The sequence below is a fragment of the Erithacus rubecula genome (assembly GCF_903797595.1).
Source record: "Erithacus rubecula genome assembly, contig: scaffold_457_arrow_ctg1, whole genome shotgun sequence".
NCBI classification, from domain to species: Eukaryota; Metazoa; Chordata; class Aves; order Passeriformes; family Muscicapidae; genus Erithacus; species Erithacus rubecula.
In genome coordinates, this window is record NW_027635882.1 from 8926 (window position 1) to 23563 (window position 14638).

Genomic DNA, 14638 nt, shown 5'->3' on the forward strand with positions numbered 1-14638 from the left:
TGGTTCTCATTGCTGGAAGAGCATGGACAGCATCAGCTCCTTGATCTCCTCAGGGAGCTTGGTCAAGAACAGAATGTGGTTTGGGGGGGTTCTCTGACAGCTGGGAACAGGGGAAACAACCCAAAATCAGCAAAGATCAGCAAAGATCAGCCCCAAACAGACAAAATCAGATCAAAATCAGCCAAAAAGCAGCCCCAAAACCAGCCAAAATTACCCCAAAACCAGCCAAAATTGGCCCCAAACCAGCCCAAAGTCACACCGGATACACACCAAAACATCCCCCAAATCTCACAAAAATCCCCAAAAATCTGCCAAAAACTCAAAATCCCCTGGGGATGGGGCCATTCCTGGGGGGATCCCAGGATTTGGGGCCATTCCAGAGGTGGGATCATGTGACCCCATTAACCCCATCGATCCCCCATTAACCCTATAAATCCCTTTAACTCTGGTTAGGGGGCCACTCACAGGCTATGGGGTTGGCATGGGGGCCATTCCAGGGTTTGGGGCCATTCCCAGGATGGGATCATGCCCCAGGGGGATGTAGGGCAGTTCCCCCCCAGGTGTGGCAGCATCTGGGGTGGCTGCGCCAGCATCCCCTGAGGAGAGACCCCAAAAACTGCCCAAAGTTACCCCAAAGCACAGAGAGAATCCCAAATTATCCCAAAAACACCCCAAGTTATACCAAAGGCATAGAGAGAACCCCAAATTACCCTCTCCCAAATCCCATAGTGACCCCAATCCATACCCCATCTCTCTTAAGTGACCCCATAACTCACAGGCACAGCTCCCTGTGCCCCCTGTGCCCTATTCCCTTTTTGGGGCCAGGTGCATCCCCACCCTTGGCCTTGCGCTTGTTCCGTTTGTGCTCCTGATCCTGATCCCAATCCCAGAACTGACCCCAAATCCCAGAACTGACCCCCAAACCCCAGAACTGACCCCATAACTCCCAGGCACTGTTCCCTATGTCCCCTTGTCCTGTTCCAGCTCCACGAACATTCCCTTCATCTTGGCCGCGATGTCCGAGTCCATCTTGATGAACTGGATCCTCTTCAATGGCACTTCCCACATTTTGGGGTTTCTGAGGGGTTTGGGGGCAATTTGGTGGGAGTTCCGAGAGATTTTGGGGTTTCTGAGGGGTCTGGAGAGGTTCCAAGAGGGTTTTGGTAAGGATTTTTTTCTGAGAGATTTCCAGGAGGGATTTCAGGGAGCTCCAAGAGACATTTGGAGGTTTCTGATGGATTTTGGGGCAATTTGAGGAGGTTCAAGAAGGGATCTTGGGGTTTCTGAGGGATTTGGGGGTTTCTGAGGGATTTTGAAGAGGATTTGGGGTTTTTTGAGGGATTTGGGGATTTCTGAGGGATATTTGAGGGATTTCCAGCAGGGATTTTGAGGTTTTTGAGGGATTTGGGGGAGTTCCAGGAGGCATTTTGGGAGGTTCCAGATGGAATTTTGGGGTTTCTGAGGGATTTGGGGCATTTCTATGAAGCTTTTGAGGGTTTTCTGAGGGATTTTGAGGGGTATTTTTGGGTTTCTCTGGGAGATTGGGGGTTTCTGGGGGATTTGGGGGCATTTCCAGCAAAGATTTGGGGGTTTTCTGAGGATTTGAGGGAATTCAGAGAGATTGGGGGGGGAGGGGGGATTTGGGAGTTTCTGAGGAATTTGGGGGGAATTCAGAGATTTTAGAGGAGTTCCTAGGGGGATTTTTGGGGAATCCAGGTAGAATTTGAGGTTTCATCGTGGGCTTGGCATAGAAGGGAAACCTTTGGGAATTGCTGGCTGGAGTTCAGTTCTTTCCCCAGAATTTTGGGATTTTCCCCAGAATTTCAGAGGATTTTCCCCAAATTTCAGGGGATTTTTCCCAGGATTTAGCTCTCACCATGAGTTGCTTGTATCACAGGAAGCCTTGGGGCAGCTCCTGGTTGGGTTTTGGAGCATTCCTGGTTGGATTTGGGGTTTTTTGTGGGATTTTGGGGGCATTTGATACTGGGGTTTTTGTTTTTTTCCCAGAATTTCAGGGGTTTTTTCCCCAGAATTCAGAATGTTTCCCAAAATTCAGGTATTTTACCAAAGGATTAGGCTCTGACCACAGGTTGCTCATAGAAGGAGAAGCTCTGGGAGGTTCCAGGATGGATTTTAGCAATATTTGAAGCTGCATTTTTGGTTTTTTTCCCCCAGGAATTCAGGATTTTCCCCAGAATTTCAAGATTTTTCTACAAAGTTTCAGATTCTTTCTCCAAATCTTGGTATTTTCTCCCAAATTTGTGTCTCACCATGGCCTTCTTGTAGAAAAAGTTTTGGGGTTATTCCCAATTTAATTTGAGAGTAATCCTAGGGAATTAAGTTGTTTGTTTGTTTTTTTGGTTTTTTTTTTAATCAGTATTTCAGGCTTTTTCCCAGAATAAGGGAGTTTTTCAACTCTGGGGACACAAGGACAGCACGGTCACCATGGAACAGGTGACAGTGGGGACAGCACAAGGACATGGGGACAGCACAGGGACAATGGGGACACAGACCCCTTTAGCACTGGAGACAATGGGGTTGTAACAGTGACAACAGGGACAGGGACGCCTTCAGCTCTGGGGACAAGGACAGAAAGGACAATCACAAGGACAGAGGTGATGATGGGGACAGGGTGAGAGGACAGGTGACCATGAGGACAGGGACTGCTTTGACTCTGGGGACACATGGGACAATGACAGGGACAAGGAAACGATGGGGACAAGGTGAGGGCACAGGGACAGGGACAGGTCTGGGGACAGTGACAAGGACAGGTGACAGTGGGGACACACAGGTGACAGTCTGGACAGGGACAAGAACAGGTGACAATGGGGACAGCCCCTCAGCAGCCCCTTACCATCCTTCTTGATCTCCTCGTTGAGTTGTTGATGTCGATGGTGTAGTTGGGGCAGGGGTCCTGTATGGCCATGGCCAGGACCCTCTGTGGGGACAGGAGGTTTCAAGGGGAGGCTGGGACCTCCAAATCCACCCCAGACCCACCTGAGATCCCTCCAAACTCGGTCAGAACCACCTGAGACCCCCCAAAATTTACCCCAGTCCTACCTGAGAACCCCCCAAAACCCCTCACTCCCCCAAACCCCCCAGACCCATCCAGTTCCTCTCACAACCCCCAAAAATCCCCTCAGACCCCACTAAAAACCTTCTGAACGCTCTCAAGCTCAACCCAAAGCCCCTTCAGACCCCCCATTTCCCCCAAACCCACCTTAGACCCCCAATTTCCCTTTAACCTCCCCCAAATCCGTCCCAAATCTCCACAATCTCCCACTTCTCATCAGAACCAACTCACAGCCCCCAGTTCCGTCCACCTCAGAACGCAGCCCCCCCCCCCCAAATTTCTCCCCCAGATCAACCTCAGACCCCGCAAAAACCCTTCAAACCGCCCAAATTCCCCCCAGATGCATCCTGGACCCACCTGAGACCACTCCATTTCCTTCATACCTACCTCAAACCTGCCCAAATCCGCCCCAGACCCATCTCAGATACCCCATTTCTCACCAAAGACCCCCCCAAAAAGCAGCCCAGATCCTTCAATTCCCCTCAGATTCCCCCCAGATCCCCCCATTTCCCCCGGCCCCACCTCAGCTTCTTACACGGCCGCTCTCCCCTCACACTCTCCAGCTACCGTGTGCGCGGGCCCCTCTCAGCCAATAGCGACGCCTCTTCCCGAACCAACCAATCAGCGCGCGGCTCCCCTCAGCAGCACCCGCCTTCCGCGCGCCACTGCAGCCAATGAGAAGCCAGGTGGGAGTGGCGCCTTCTGACCCGAGGGCCGGCCATGGAGAGGCGCCCCCAGCCCCCGGGACCCGCCCCGGGCTCGGGCGGGCGCTGAGGGAGGCGCTGCAGAGTGCGGGGCAGGCGCTGGGAGAGGCCGAGGGGCTGCGGGAGCTGCTGAGGTGGCGCAGGGACAGGTGGGGCAGGGGTGGGGGGCATCTGGGAGGGCTTTGGGGGTGTCTTCAGGAGGGTCCAGGGGGAGTTCTCAGAGGGTTTGGGGGGGAGTTTGGGGGAGGGAACTTGGGAGGGGTCTGGAAGGTCTTGGGGAGGAGTCTGGGGGTCTCAGACGGGTCCTGGGGGAGGTTTTGGGAGTGTCCTGAGAGGATCTTGCTGAGGTCTGGGGGATTTGTGGGGGACACTGGGGGCTCTGGGGGGTTCCTTGGAGGGTTTTGGGGGCCTCAGGAGATCTGGGAAGGCTCTGGAGGGTCCCGGGTTGGGATTGGGGTTGGGTCTGGGGGGTTTTGGGAAGGGGCCTGGGGGGATCCTTGGGGGTTTTGGAAGGGGTCTTGGGGTCCAAAGAGGGGTCAGGTGGGGTTTAGGGGCATCTGGGAGGTTCTAAGAGGGGTCATGGAGGGAGTTTTTGGAGGAGTCTGGGGGGCTTTTGGGAGGGGTCTGGGAGAGATCGTAGCGGGTGCTTTGGGGAGAGGTCTTGGGGGAGTCTGGATGGGGTATTGGGGCGCTTTGGGAGGGTGTGGGGGTCCTGTAAAGGGTCAGGGGGGTCATGGGTGGGATCGTGGGGGGTTTTTGGGAGGGGTCTGGGGTAGTCTGTGGGTCCTAAGAGGGGTCGTGGGGGCACTTTCGGAAGGGCTCTTGGTGGGTCCTGGGCTGGGTTTTGGAAGGGGGCTGGGGGGGGTCCTTGGAAGGATTTGGGAGGGGTTGGGGAGGTTCTGGAGGGACTTTGAGAAGGAGTCTTGGAGTCTTGGGTGGGGTCGTGGGGGTCTTGGTGAGGGGTCTTGTGTTGGGGGGTCCTGGGAGGGGCCAGGGAAGGTCTGGGGAGGGGTCATGGTGAAGCACAGAAAAACACTCTCAAACCCACAAAAAGAAGTTCTAAGAGCAGGTGTGTATTTATTCAGCGCTGCGGTGCGTGGGGGACAGCTCCTCCAAAACACGCACACCTGTGGCCACCTGCGCCTCTCCTTTTATTCCCTACAAACCAGGAATGCACAACTCGCCTCACACAAATCCATCGCCTCCTCGCTTCATATGGAAATCGCTTTCACGCCTCCTTGCACATTGCTCCTTTTAGGTTGCTCTGCTGTTTGTCTGGGGGTCTTTGGGATGACCCCTGGGTCTCACAGGCTTCATGCCAGATCTTCACTGTCATATTTCAGCACCTAAAATTCCCCCCCTCAAATTCCCACATTTGGAACCAAAATTCCCAAATATTCCCTACGGAGATCCCAAAAATTTACTATAGAGAACACAAACTTCCCATTTTGGGACCCATGTTTCTCTATACAGACCCCAAAAACTCCCTATGGGATCCTCCAAAATTCCATTTGAGGACCCCAACATTGCAAAAATTCTCAATAGAGACCTAAAAATTCCCATGTTTGAACTTAAAAAAAAAAAAAAAAAAAAATTCCAGGCGAAGACGCCATACTTCTTAAAATTCTCAACACAGAGTCAAAAATTCCCTACAAACCCTACAAAATTCCCTTTAATTGCCCCATTTCCTTATGGGAACCCCAAAATTCCCAAGAGACCTCCAAATTCCCTTTAAGGACCCCAAAATTCTCAATCTGAACCACAACATTCCTATAAGGACTCCAAGCATTCCTTAGACAGAGCCCAAAATACCCAGAAATACCCTTTAAGGACCTCAAAATTCCCCTCTAGAGACCATGAGACCCCCCTGGACCCTCTATAGGTTCCACCAGGCCCCTATAGATCTCCTATAGACCTCCCAGACCACCTTTAGGGACACCCAGAGCCCCCCAAATCCCCTATAGACAAGCCCAAATCCTCTATACAGACACTAAGACCACCCCAGTCCCCTATAGATCCCCTATAGATCCCCTATGGGTCCCCTCCAGCCCCACCGCAGCTCTCAGACACGCTGAAGCTGGAATGGAGGACTAGAAGCAAAGATGGCGGCGCCCGGGAAGCACTTCCGGGTGTTCTGAGCATGTGCGGGGTGAATGCGCCAGGAGATGGGCGGGGCTTATAGGGGAATGGGGCGGAGCGAACACAAGGGCTCGGCGCGAATGAAAGGGGAGGGGATAATGATTGACAGGGGCTGTGAATAGAAATGAAGGTGGCTAATGGGCAAAAACTGAAGGGAAAGGGGCGGGGTCAAGGAAAAAGCAGGAACTATGAGGGAAAAGGGGCAGGGTCAGAAAAGGGCGGGAACTGTGAGGGGAAAGAACTGGGCCAAAAGGCCAAATGGTCCTAAAGGGGCCTGGTTTGGCCTAAAATTACCTAAAAGGGGCACAAATTCATCCTAATTGCAGCAGGGTTGGCCTAAAATCAGCCAGAGGGGCCTCAAATCCACACAAAGAGGTCTAAAATCATCCAAATTGGTCTAACATTGTCTGAAGGCGCCTAAAATCCAGCCTAAAACACTTTAGCTTGGTATAAAATCACATAAATGGGCCTAAAATATTTGGGACCCAGACCAGCAACCAAACCACCAACAGCACCATTTCTGAGGCCAAAATCAGAATGGAGACCGAGACCAAGACAGGGAACAGAACCAACACCAGAACTGAGACCAGCACCGCTCCAGAACTGGAACTAAGACTGGGACTGAGACCAACACCAATACTGGCACTGGCACCAGGAGAGCTCCAGGACTGCTCTGGGACTGGGACCACCATCAGGAGAACTCCGAGACTGAGACTGACATTGCAACTAGGAGCACCAGAACCAGCACCAAGACTGATACTGGCACCAGGACCGAGACTGGCACCAATATGGGACCAGGACTGAGACTGAGATTGGCGCTGGAAGCACACCGGGACAAACACCGGCACCAGTACCAGCACTGGGACCGCTCTAAAACTGAGACCAAGACCAACATTGAGTCCAAGACTGAAAACAGAACCAGCACCGGCACCGAGACTGGCACTGCTATCGGACCGAGACTGAGACCAGCACTGTGGAAGATGAGAGAGTGCTGTGGATTTAATTGGCATGTGCAGTTTGATAACCAGGACGCCTTGGCAAGAACCAACAGAGCTTTGATGATTACAAGAAGATTGGATCAAGACTGGCAACAGGAAAGAAGATTGAACTAAATAAATAGAAATGTAAAGTTTGTCTGGGTGATGTTTAACACAATGAATGTAAGTAAAAAAATGACTGCCTTCCTAAAAATTGTATATAAACAAATGTAGCTCACAATAAATTTGGATTCTGATCACGAGCCCGTAGTCTCTGTCTCTATCATTGATAAAATGGCCAAGGACTTGAACGAAGACCAAGACCAGGAACAGAACTGACACCAGAACAGAAACTGGCCCATCTACAAGACTGCCACTGGGACTGGGAGTGAGACTGAGCCCAAACCAGCCCCAGAACTGGCACTGGGACTAAGACTGAGAGTGGCACCAGAATCAAAACTGAGACTGGTGCGACTATAAGACCCACTGGGACTTAGACCAGCACTGCTCTGGGATCGAGACCAACACCAGGACTGGAATGAGCACAGGGAGCACTCCGGGACTGCTCCAAGACTGAAATCGACACTGGGATCAGAAAGAAAACCGAGGTCGACGCCAGGAGTGCTCTGAGACAGAGTGATACTGAGGCCGGCACCAGGACTGCGATCAGCACCAGGATCACACTGTGAGCACTCTGGGACCTACACATTAACTCTGGGGACTTCTGGCTGTGCTCCCGAGTTGGACTGGAAGGGGGCCCTGGATGGGGAGGGGCCCCCTCACTTCGCATCCTTCTGGTGGAGCCATCCCAGTCCATGTGCTCCCAGTTTGTACAATCCCAGTCCATGTGCTTCCAGTTTGTACAATCCCAGTCTGCATGGCCCTGATCCATTTGGTCCCAGTCTGTGCAGTCCCAGTCTGGAGGATCCCAGCCCATGTGATCCCAGCCCCCATGATCCCAGTCTGCGTGGTCCTGCAGGGCTCACACTGCCAGGCTCTGGAATTCCAGTTCCCACCCAGGAAAAGTTGTTCCTGCCCTTGAAGGCAAAGCTCTTCAGAAGGGGTCAAAAGCCAAGAGCAGCAAGATCTTACAGGGACATTTCACTGCCAGCCTTCAGAACTTCACCTATGGCTGTTGGAGCTCCTGCAGTGGAAATCAAGTTAGACAGTGTCTATGGTGGGAGCTGCCCTGGGTCAAGGGAGACCCTGAGAGAGAAACAGAGCAGGCAGAGAGAGGCAGGAGAGAAAGGAGAACACAAACACAATCAACTGAGAAGGTGCCGCTGAAAAAAGAACTGGAACTGACTGAAAGTGAATGGGACAGAAATCAGGAATTGTCAAAGTTTTATTTACTATCAAATCGATCCCACCCAGCCAGCCCTACACAATCCCAATCCCACCGCTCCAAATTTGGATCCCACTTCTCCCAATCGCCTTCCAATCCCTTCTCATCCGCTCTGGAATGAGTAATGGCTCTGGAACCCAGTAAGGTTTGTTTGGGATTGAGTTGTTTTGAGGAGGGAACAAGGCATTTTGAAGTGACAGATTGATCTTGGCATTTGGAACACAAAGAGATGGAGAAGAGAGAAGGCAGGCCAAAACAAAAGGATAACTAGGCAGGTGTCTTCCCAACATGGATCCCAGGGAATGTGGGTTACCAGGGCTCTGCCCAGCGTGTGTCCTGCAGTGAAGGATGGAATTGGAGAAGCACACAAAGCTCTTCATACACTCGGGGCACTCACAAGACTTCCCTTACCAGTGCCTCCGTTGGTGTTGGGTCGTTTGATCTCTGGGAGAACCTCTTCCCACACTCCTCACACTTGTAGGGCCTCTCCCCAGTGTGGATCCTCTGGTGGCGGATCAGTTCCGAATGCCACCTGAAGCCATTCCCACACTCCTCACACCTGTAGAGCTTCTGCCCTGTGTAGATCCTCTGGTGGCAGATCAGCTTGGAGCTGTGGCTGAAGCTCTTCCCACACTCACACTTGTGCGGTTTTTCCCCAGTGTGGATGCGCCGGTGGTTGGTGAGATTGGAGTTTTGTCTGAAGCCCTTCCCGCAGTCGGCACAGCGGTACAGCTTCTCATCTGTGTGTGTGCGCTGGTGCAGGAGGAGATTGCCTCTGGTGCGAAACCTCCTCCCACACTTCCCACACTCGTAGGGACGCTCCCCTGTGTGTGTCTGGTAGTGTTTGAAGAACTTGGAGCAGGTGGGAAACCCCTCCCTACACAAAGAACACTCATAGGGCCTCTCCCCAGTGTGGATCCTTTGGTGAATGATTAGGTTGGAACGGTGACTGAAGCCCTTCCCACAGTCCCCACACTTGTAGGGCCTTTCCCCAGTGTGGATCCTCTGGTTGCGGATCAGTTCCAAACACCACCTGAAGCCCTTCCCACACTCCTCACACTTGTAGGGCCTCTCCCCTGTGTGGATCCTCTGGTGGCAGATCAGCTTGGAGCTGTGGCTGAAGGTCTTCCCACACCCCTCACACCAGTGGGGTTTTTCCCCAGTGTGGATGCGCCGGTGGTTTGTAAGGCTGGAGTTTCGCCTGAAGCTCTTCCCGCAGTCAGGGCACAGGAAGGGCTTCTCGTCTGTGTGCGTGCGCTGGTGCAGGAGGAGATTGCCTCTGGTGCGAAACCTCTTCCCACACTCCTCACACTCGTAGGGACGCTCCCCTGTGTGTGTCTGATAGTGTTTGAAGAGCTTGGAGCAGGTGGGAAACCTCTTCTTATACTCAGAACACTCGTAGGGCCTCTCCTCCAGTGTGCATCCTTTGGTGAAGGATTAGGTTGGAACGGTGACTGAATCCCTTCCCACACTCTTCACACTTGTGGGGCTTTTCCCCTGTGTGGATGCGCCGGTGGTTGGTGAGATTGGAGTTTCGTTGGAAGCCCTTCCCACAGTCGGGGCAGCGGAACGGCTTCTCATCTGTGTGCGTGCGCTGGTGCAGGAGGAGATTGCCTCTGGTGCGAAACCTCTTCCCACACTCAGAACACTCACAGGGCCTCTCCCCAGTGTGGATCCTTTTGTGAAAGATTAGGTTGGAATGCTGACTGAAGCCCTTCCCACACTCCCCACACTTGTATGGCCTTTCCCCAGTGTGGATCCTCTGGTGAAGGATTAGATTGAAACGGTGACTGAATCCCTTCTCACACTCCTCACACTTGTAGGGCCTCTCCCCTGTGTGTGTCTGATAGTGTTTGAAGAGCTTGGAGCAGGTGGGAAACCTCTTCCTACACACAGAACACTCGTAGGGCCTCTCCCCGGTGTGGATTCTCTGGTGAAGGATTAGGCTGGAACGCCACCTGAAGGCTTTCTCACACTCCTCACACTTGTAGGGCCTCTCCCCTGTGTGGATCCTCTGGTGGCAGATCAGCTTGGAGCTGTGGCTGAAGCTCTTCCCACACTCTTCACACTTGTGGGGCTTTTCCCCTGTGTGGATGCGCTGGTGGTTGGTGAGATTGGAGTTTCGTTGGAAGCCCTTCCCGCAGTCGGGGCAGCGAAATGGCTTCTCATCTGTGTGCGTGCGCTGGTGCAGGAGGAGATTGCCTCTGGTGCGAAACCTCTTCCCACAATCGGAACACTCACAGGGCCTCTCCCCAGTGTGGATCCTTTTGTGAAAGATTAGGTTGGAATGCTGACTGAAGCCCTTCCCACACTCCCCACACTTGTATGGCCTTTCCCCAGTGTGGATCCTCTGGTGAATGATTAGATTGAAACGGTGACTGAATCCCTTCTCACACTCCTCACACTTGTGGGGCTTCTCCCTATTACAAGGCTGCTCATGGACCATGAGGTTTGAGCTCTGGCTCCATCTCTGGCCGCCTGCCCAGCCCAGGCTGGGTCTTTCCTCTTCAGATTCCAGTGATCTGCTTTTGCAGCCCCTCCTGGTGCAGGATCTCCGCGGTTTTTCTTCCCCTTTGGATTCCTGCACCGTGGAGCCGCTGCAAACGGCCTCTTCCATGAGGTTCTGCCGCAGGGATTTGTCCTCCCTGGTCTCCGTGCTCAGCTCCTTGTCTGGGCGAGGAAGGAGAGGTTGGGATTTGCCTCCATGCTAGGGGGAAGGGGAAGGAGATCTCCCCAGTGTATCCCCGGCAGGACAGCGTTGGCAGCTGGGGTTATCCTGCAGACAGGACCATGCTGGGCTGGGAGATGGAGCAGGACAGAGGGGGGAAAGGAGCACTGACTTCCTCCTCACCTGCTTGGGGCTCCTGGACCATCTTCCTCTTTCTCACAGCCTCCTCCACCTCCATCAGGCCAAGGGTTGGGAATGGGAAATCCTGGTTTGGAGAAAAACATGTGATGAGAGTGTTGTCTTGGACGTTCCTCCTGCCCAAGTCCATCTCTAGAAGTCCCCGGGCATCTGAGGTCCATGAAAACCTCCCAAACACCAACACTCAGCCCAGAAAATGCCTCCCAGGAGTTCCTGGGAAAGGTCCCTCCCCTTTGGTGTTCAAGAGCTCCCCGTCCCAGCTGCTGGGGGTCACGCTCCTATTGGGGGTCCCCCATCTACTCGGTGCCTGCCCTCCCCAGGCTGCTGGGAGTCACAGGAATCTGAAAAGCTCTCCTCTCTTCCCTCTCCCCATTTAGGGATGCTGTGGGATTTTGGGATCCCAGGGTCCCTTGTCCCCTTATTCTCTGCTTTGGGGTGCTGGGGGTCCAAGGAGTCCCCCCTGCCCCTCTCCAGGCTGTTGAGGGTCCTGCCAGTAGTGGTGCTCCCCCCTCTTTGGGCTCCCCACTTTGGGGTCCTGGGGGACACAGGGCTCTGCTCCTCCAGGCTGCCTCTTCTGGCAGTCGCCACTGGGACCCCCAGTGTCTCCCCAAGGGGCATTTTCTGCTCAGCTTTTCAGTCCTGCATTCTCCAAACATTCCCCCTCCCTAAAAAAAATAAAACTAATGATACTGAGAGGCACAGGGACTCTTCTAAAGGTGACTGGGATAAAACTGGGGACAAGTGAACCAACCTGAGTGTCCTGGGTTGATGTTATGACTAGCTCCTCTCCCTGCCCCCGCCATGGAGCTGCCGGCGGCCCCTCCCCCGGGCTGCTTAGCTCGGCTGCTGCTTCTGCTGGCCCCCGGCTCGCTTCTTGCTGCCCCCAGCTTGCTACCCTGCTGGCTACCCCGGCTGCCCTCTCCCTCTCTCCCTTCTTCTCCTCATCCCGAAGATTTGCACTGGCTCCAGAGGAGACGGATCTGAACCTCAGAGACTGCCTCTGGAAGTCTGCCAAAGAAGCTCTGCCGCCCTTCCCAGCGAAGATCAACCGAGTTCGTCCCTCTCTCTCTCAGTGAAATTTTTTTGGTCATCTGGGTCTGTGCTGGGAAGTGTTTCTCTTGTGTTTTTGTTAATAAATAAGTTTTTTCCACTTTCCCCTGAAGAAAATTCTTTCCGAGCCCAGTGAAGGAAGGAATTGGGGTGGGGGTGGGGGGGCGGTCCTTTGGAGGTCTTTCCCCAAATTTGTCCTAAACTCGGACACTGAGGTATCTTTGAGTGCCTGAAAATGGCTATAAAATTGTTCAGGGCAACTGGGATATACTGGTAGTGTCTGAGACCATATGGGTGGTGACGGGGACTGTGGTAGCAGCAGTTGGGAGAACTGGGAACATGCTAGACCAAAGTTGTGTTGGACAACCTATCCGTTTAAAATTTTTTCTGTAAGTTTAATCAAGGGGTTTTGTTTGCCTTTGCCCTAAAACACTTTTCATTTTCTTTCCAAGGCAAAGATTTTGGTATCTTCAGTAGAGGCTCCAGGCCTGCAGTTGTATACAGGACTTAAGACATAACTGAGTTATAGTAAGAATATTGCTGACATTTCTTAGATAGAACACAATTGAGTGTTTGCATCCTGTTATACGTAACCTGGTGAGCTCAGAAACCAGGATTCTAATAGGTTCAAGAGTAGTGGTCTGAGCTTGCATCTTAGCTTCTGGGGAAAACCCTATATAACAGTATGTATTCGGAGAGTTGTTGCTTTTAGGTACTCAGCTTCTGGCCACTTGCTTTAGCCATTCTGGCTTCTAGCCATTTGCTTATTGCTGCTGCTTTTGCCATTGCTTGCCATTGCTTTTACTACTGCCTGTTGAGACTAATGTGCTTTGTAATAAGACGTGCTTTGTAATAAATAACCATTTTAACTATTAGCTGCTTTGCTTATTTTAGGATTACCCAATGAACTAGGAGCCTAAGAGCTCCAGAGATAGGTGCCTGTAGAGCATCTGGAAGTCTGGTGCCTCTAGAGCACCTGGGGGTCAGAAAGAACCCCCAGCAGCAGTTTCCACAAGTGGGAGCTACTACTCTATACTGGGGGCCACTGGGCATGACTGGAACCATGCTGAGAGGTACTGGGATCATCTATGGAGGGACTGGGACTGTGCTAGAGGCAATTGGGGGTAGCTGGGATCACACTGGGAGGAACTGGAACCATGCTCAGAAGGACTGGGATCATACTGGATCATACTGGCAGCAACTTGAACTGCACTGAGTGGGAGAGGCTGTGAGCAACTGGGAACAGTCTGGAAGCAGCTGAGGACAACTGGGAGTGACTGGGAACATGCTGGCGGCAACTGGGATGGTCTGGGAGACTGAAACCACAATGAGGGGAAATGGGAGCAACTGGAACCACATGGGATGATAATGGGAACAGCTGTGCCCATGACAGAGTCATACTGGGATCCTACTGGAACTAGCTGGGATCATACTGGGAGTGACTGGAATAATACTGGGAATATCTGAGAATGGCTGGGATCATACTGCAATCAGACTGGGAATGATGGAGAAGGGCTGGTCACATCTAGAGCCATACTGGGATTGACTGGGATTCACTCTGGGCATGATTAGAAGAATAATGGGAGAATCTGGGAGTGACTGGGGTCATACTGGAGATGACTGGAACCATACTGGGGGTGACTACAGGTCCTACTGGGATCATCCTTGGAGCCATTGGAATTACAGAGGGTGGGAATGGAACCTGACTGGGGGTTACTGGGAGCTACTGGGCCAATGTTGGGAGGAAAATGTGGACACATTGGGAGCAATGGGATCAACTGCAAGGTACTGGAACCATGCTGGGGGGACTGAGGCCAGAACAGAGATCATACTGGAAACAACTGGGAGTATGGGACACTGACAGAAACTGGGATCAGGCTGGAGACAACTGGGAATAACAGGGAAAGACTGGCATCATTCTGAGGTAACTGGAACTTTACTGGAGCAACAGGGATATAATGAGAGTGTCTGTAATCACACTGGGGGGACTGGAACCACTCTGGGGGCAACTGGGAGATAGCAGGACAATGTTGAGAGAGGCTGGGGCCATTCTAGGGATCATCTTGGTAGGAACTGGGAACAACTGGAACTGTTCTGGCAGCAACTCTGATCATCCTGAGATCACAGGGAGAGCAGCTGGGTCCATGCTGGGTGAGACTGGGATCACACTGAGCGTGACTGGAATCATACTGGGATGGACTGGGAATGGCTGTCAACAACTGGAATCAGGCTGAAAGCAACTGGGAAGGAATGAGAGTGACTAAGAGCATGCTGGGGGTGACTGGGATATACTGGGAGTGACAGGGATTATACTGGAGGCTACTGGGGTCATGCTGGCATTGACAGGGAGCAACTGGGGTCACACTGGGGACCACTGGAATCAGGCTGTGAGTGACTAAAATCAGCTTGCAAGTGACTGGGATCATAATGGGATCATACTGAGAGTTGGATTAGAGTGTGTGTGATTGGAGCCCAACTGGGGGT

The 14638-nt window shown here is 52.7% G+C and overlaps 1 protein-coding gene and 1 long non-coding RNA gene across 2 annotated transcripts; both read right to left on the minus strand.

Moving 5' to 3' along the window:
• Positions 1-935: 935 nt before the first annotated feature.
• LOC306816245 lies at positions 936-3540 on the minus strand. The gene is made up of 3 exons (XR_013777609.1): positions 3461-3540; positions 2855-2938; positions 936-1047 (listed from the first exon to the last, which is right to left on the minus strand). It is a non-coding gene; the product is annotated as an uncharacterized lncRNA (long non-coding RNA).
• Positions 3541-6861: 3321 nt separating this feature from the next.
• Positions 6862-10684, minus strand: LOC306816246 (uncharacterized protein; the record flags this gene model as incomplete). Its single annotated transcript, XM_079332716.1, has 3 exons — positions 6862-6887; positions 8877-9543; positions 10133-10684. The coding sequence occupies 3 exons, from the start codon at positions 10682-10684 to the stop codon at positions 6862-6864; spliced, it is 1245 nt and encodes a 414-aa protein (XP_079188842.1).
• Positions 10685-14638: the final 3954 nt, after the last annotated feature.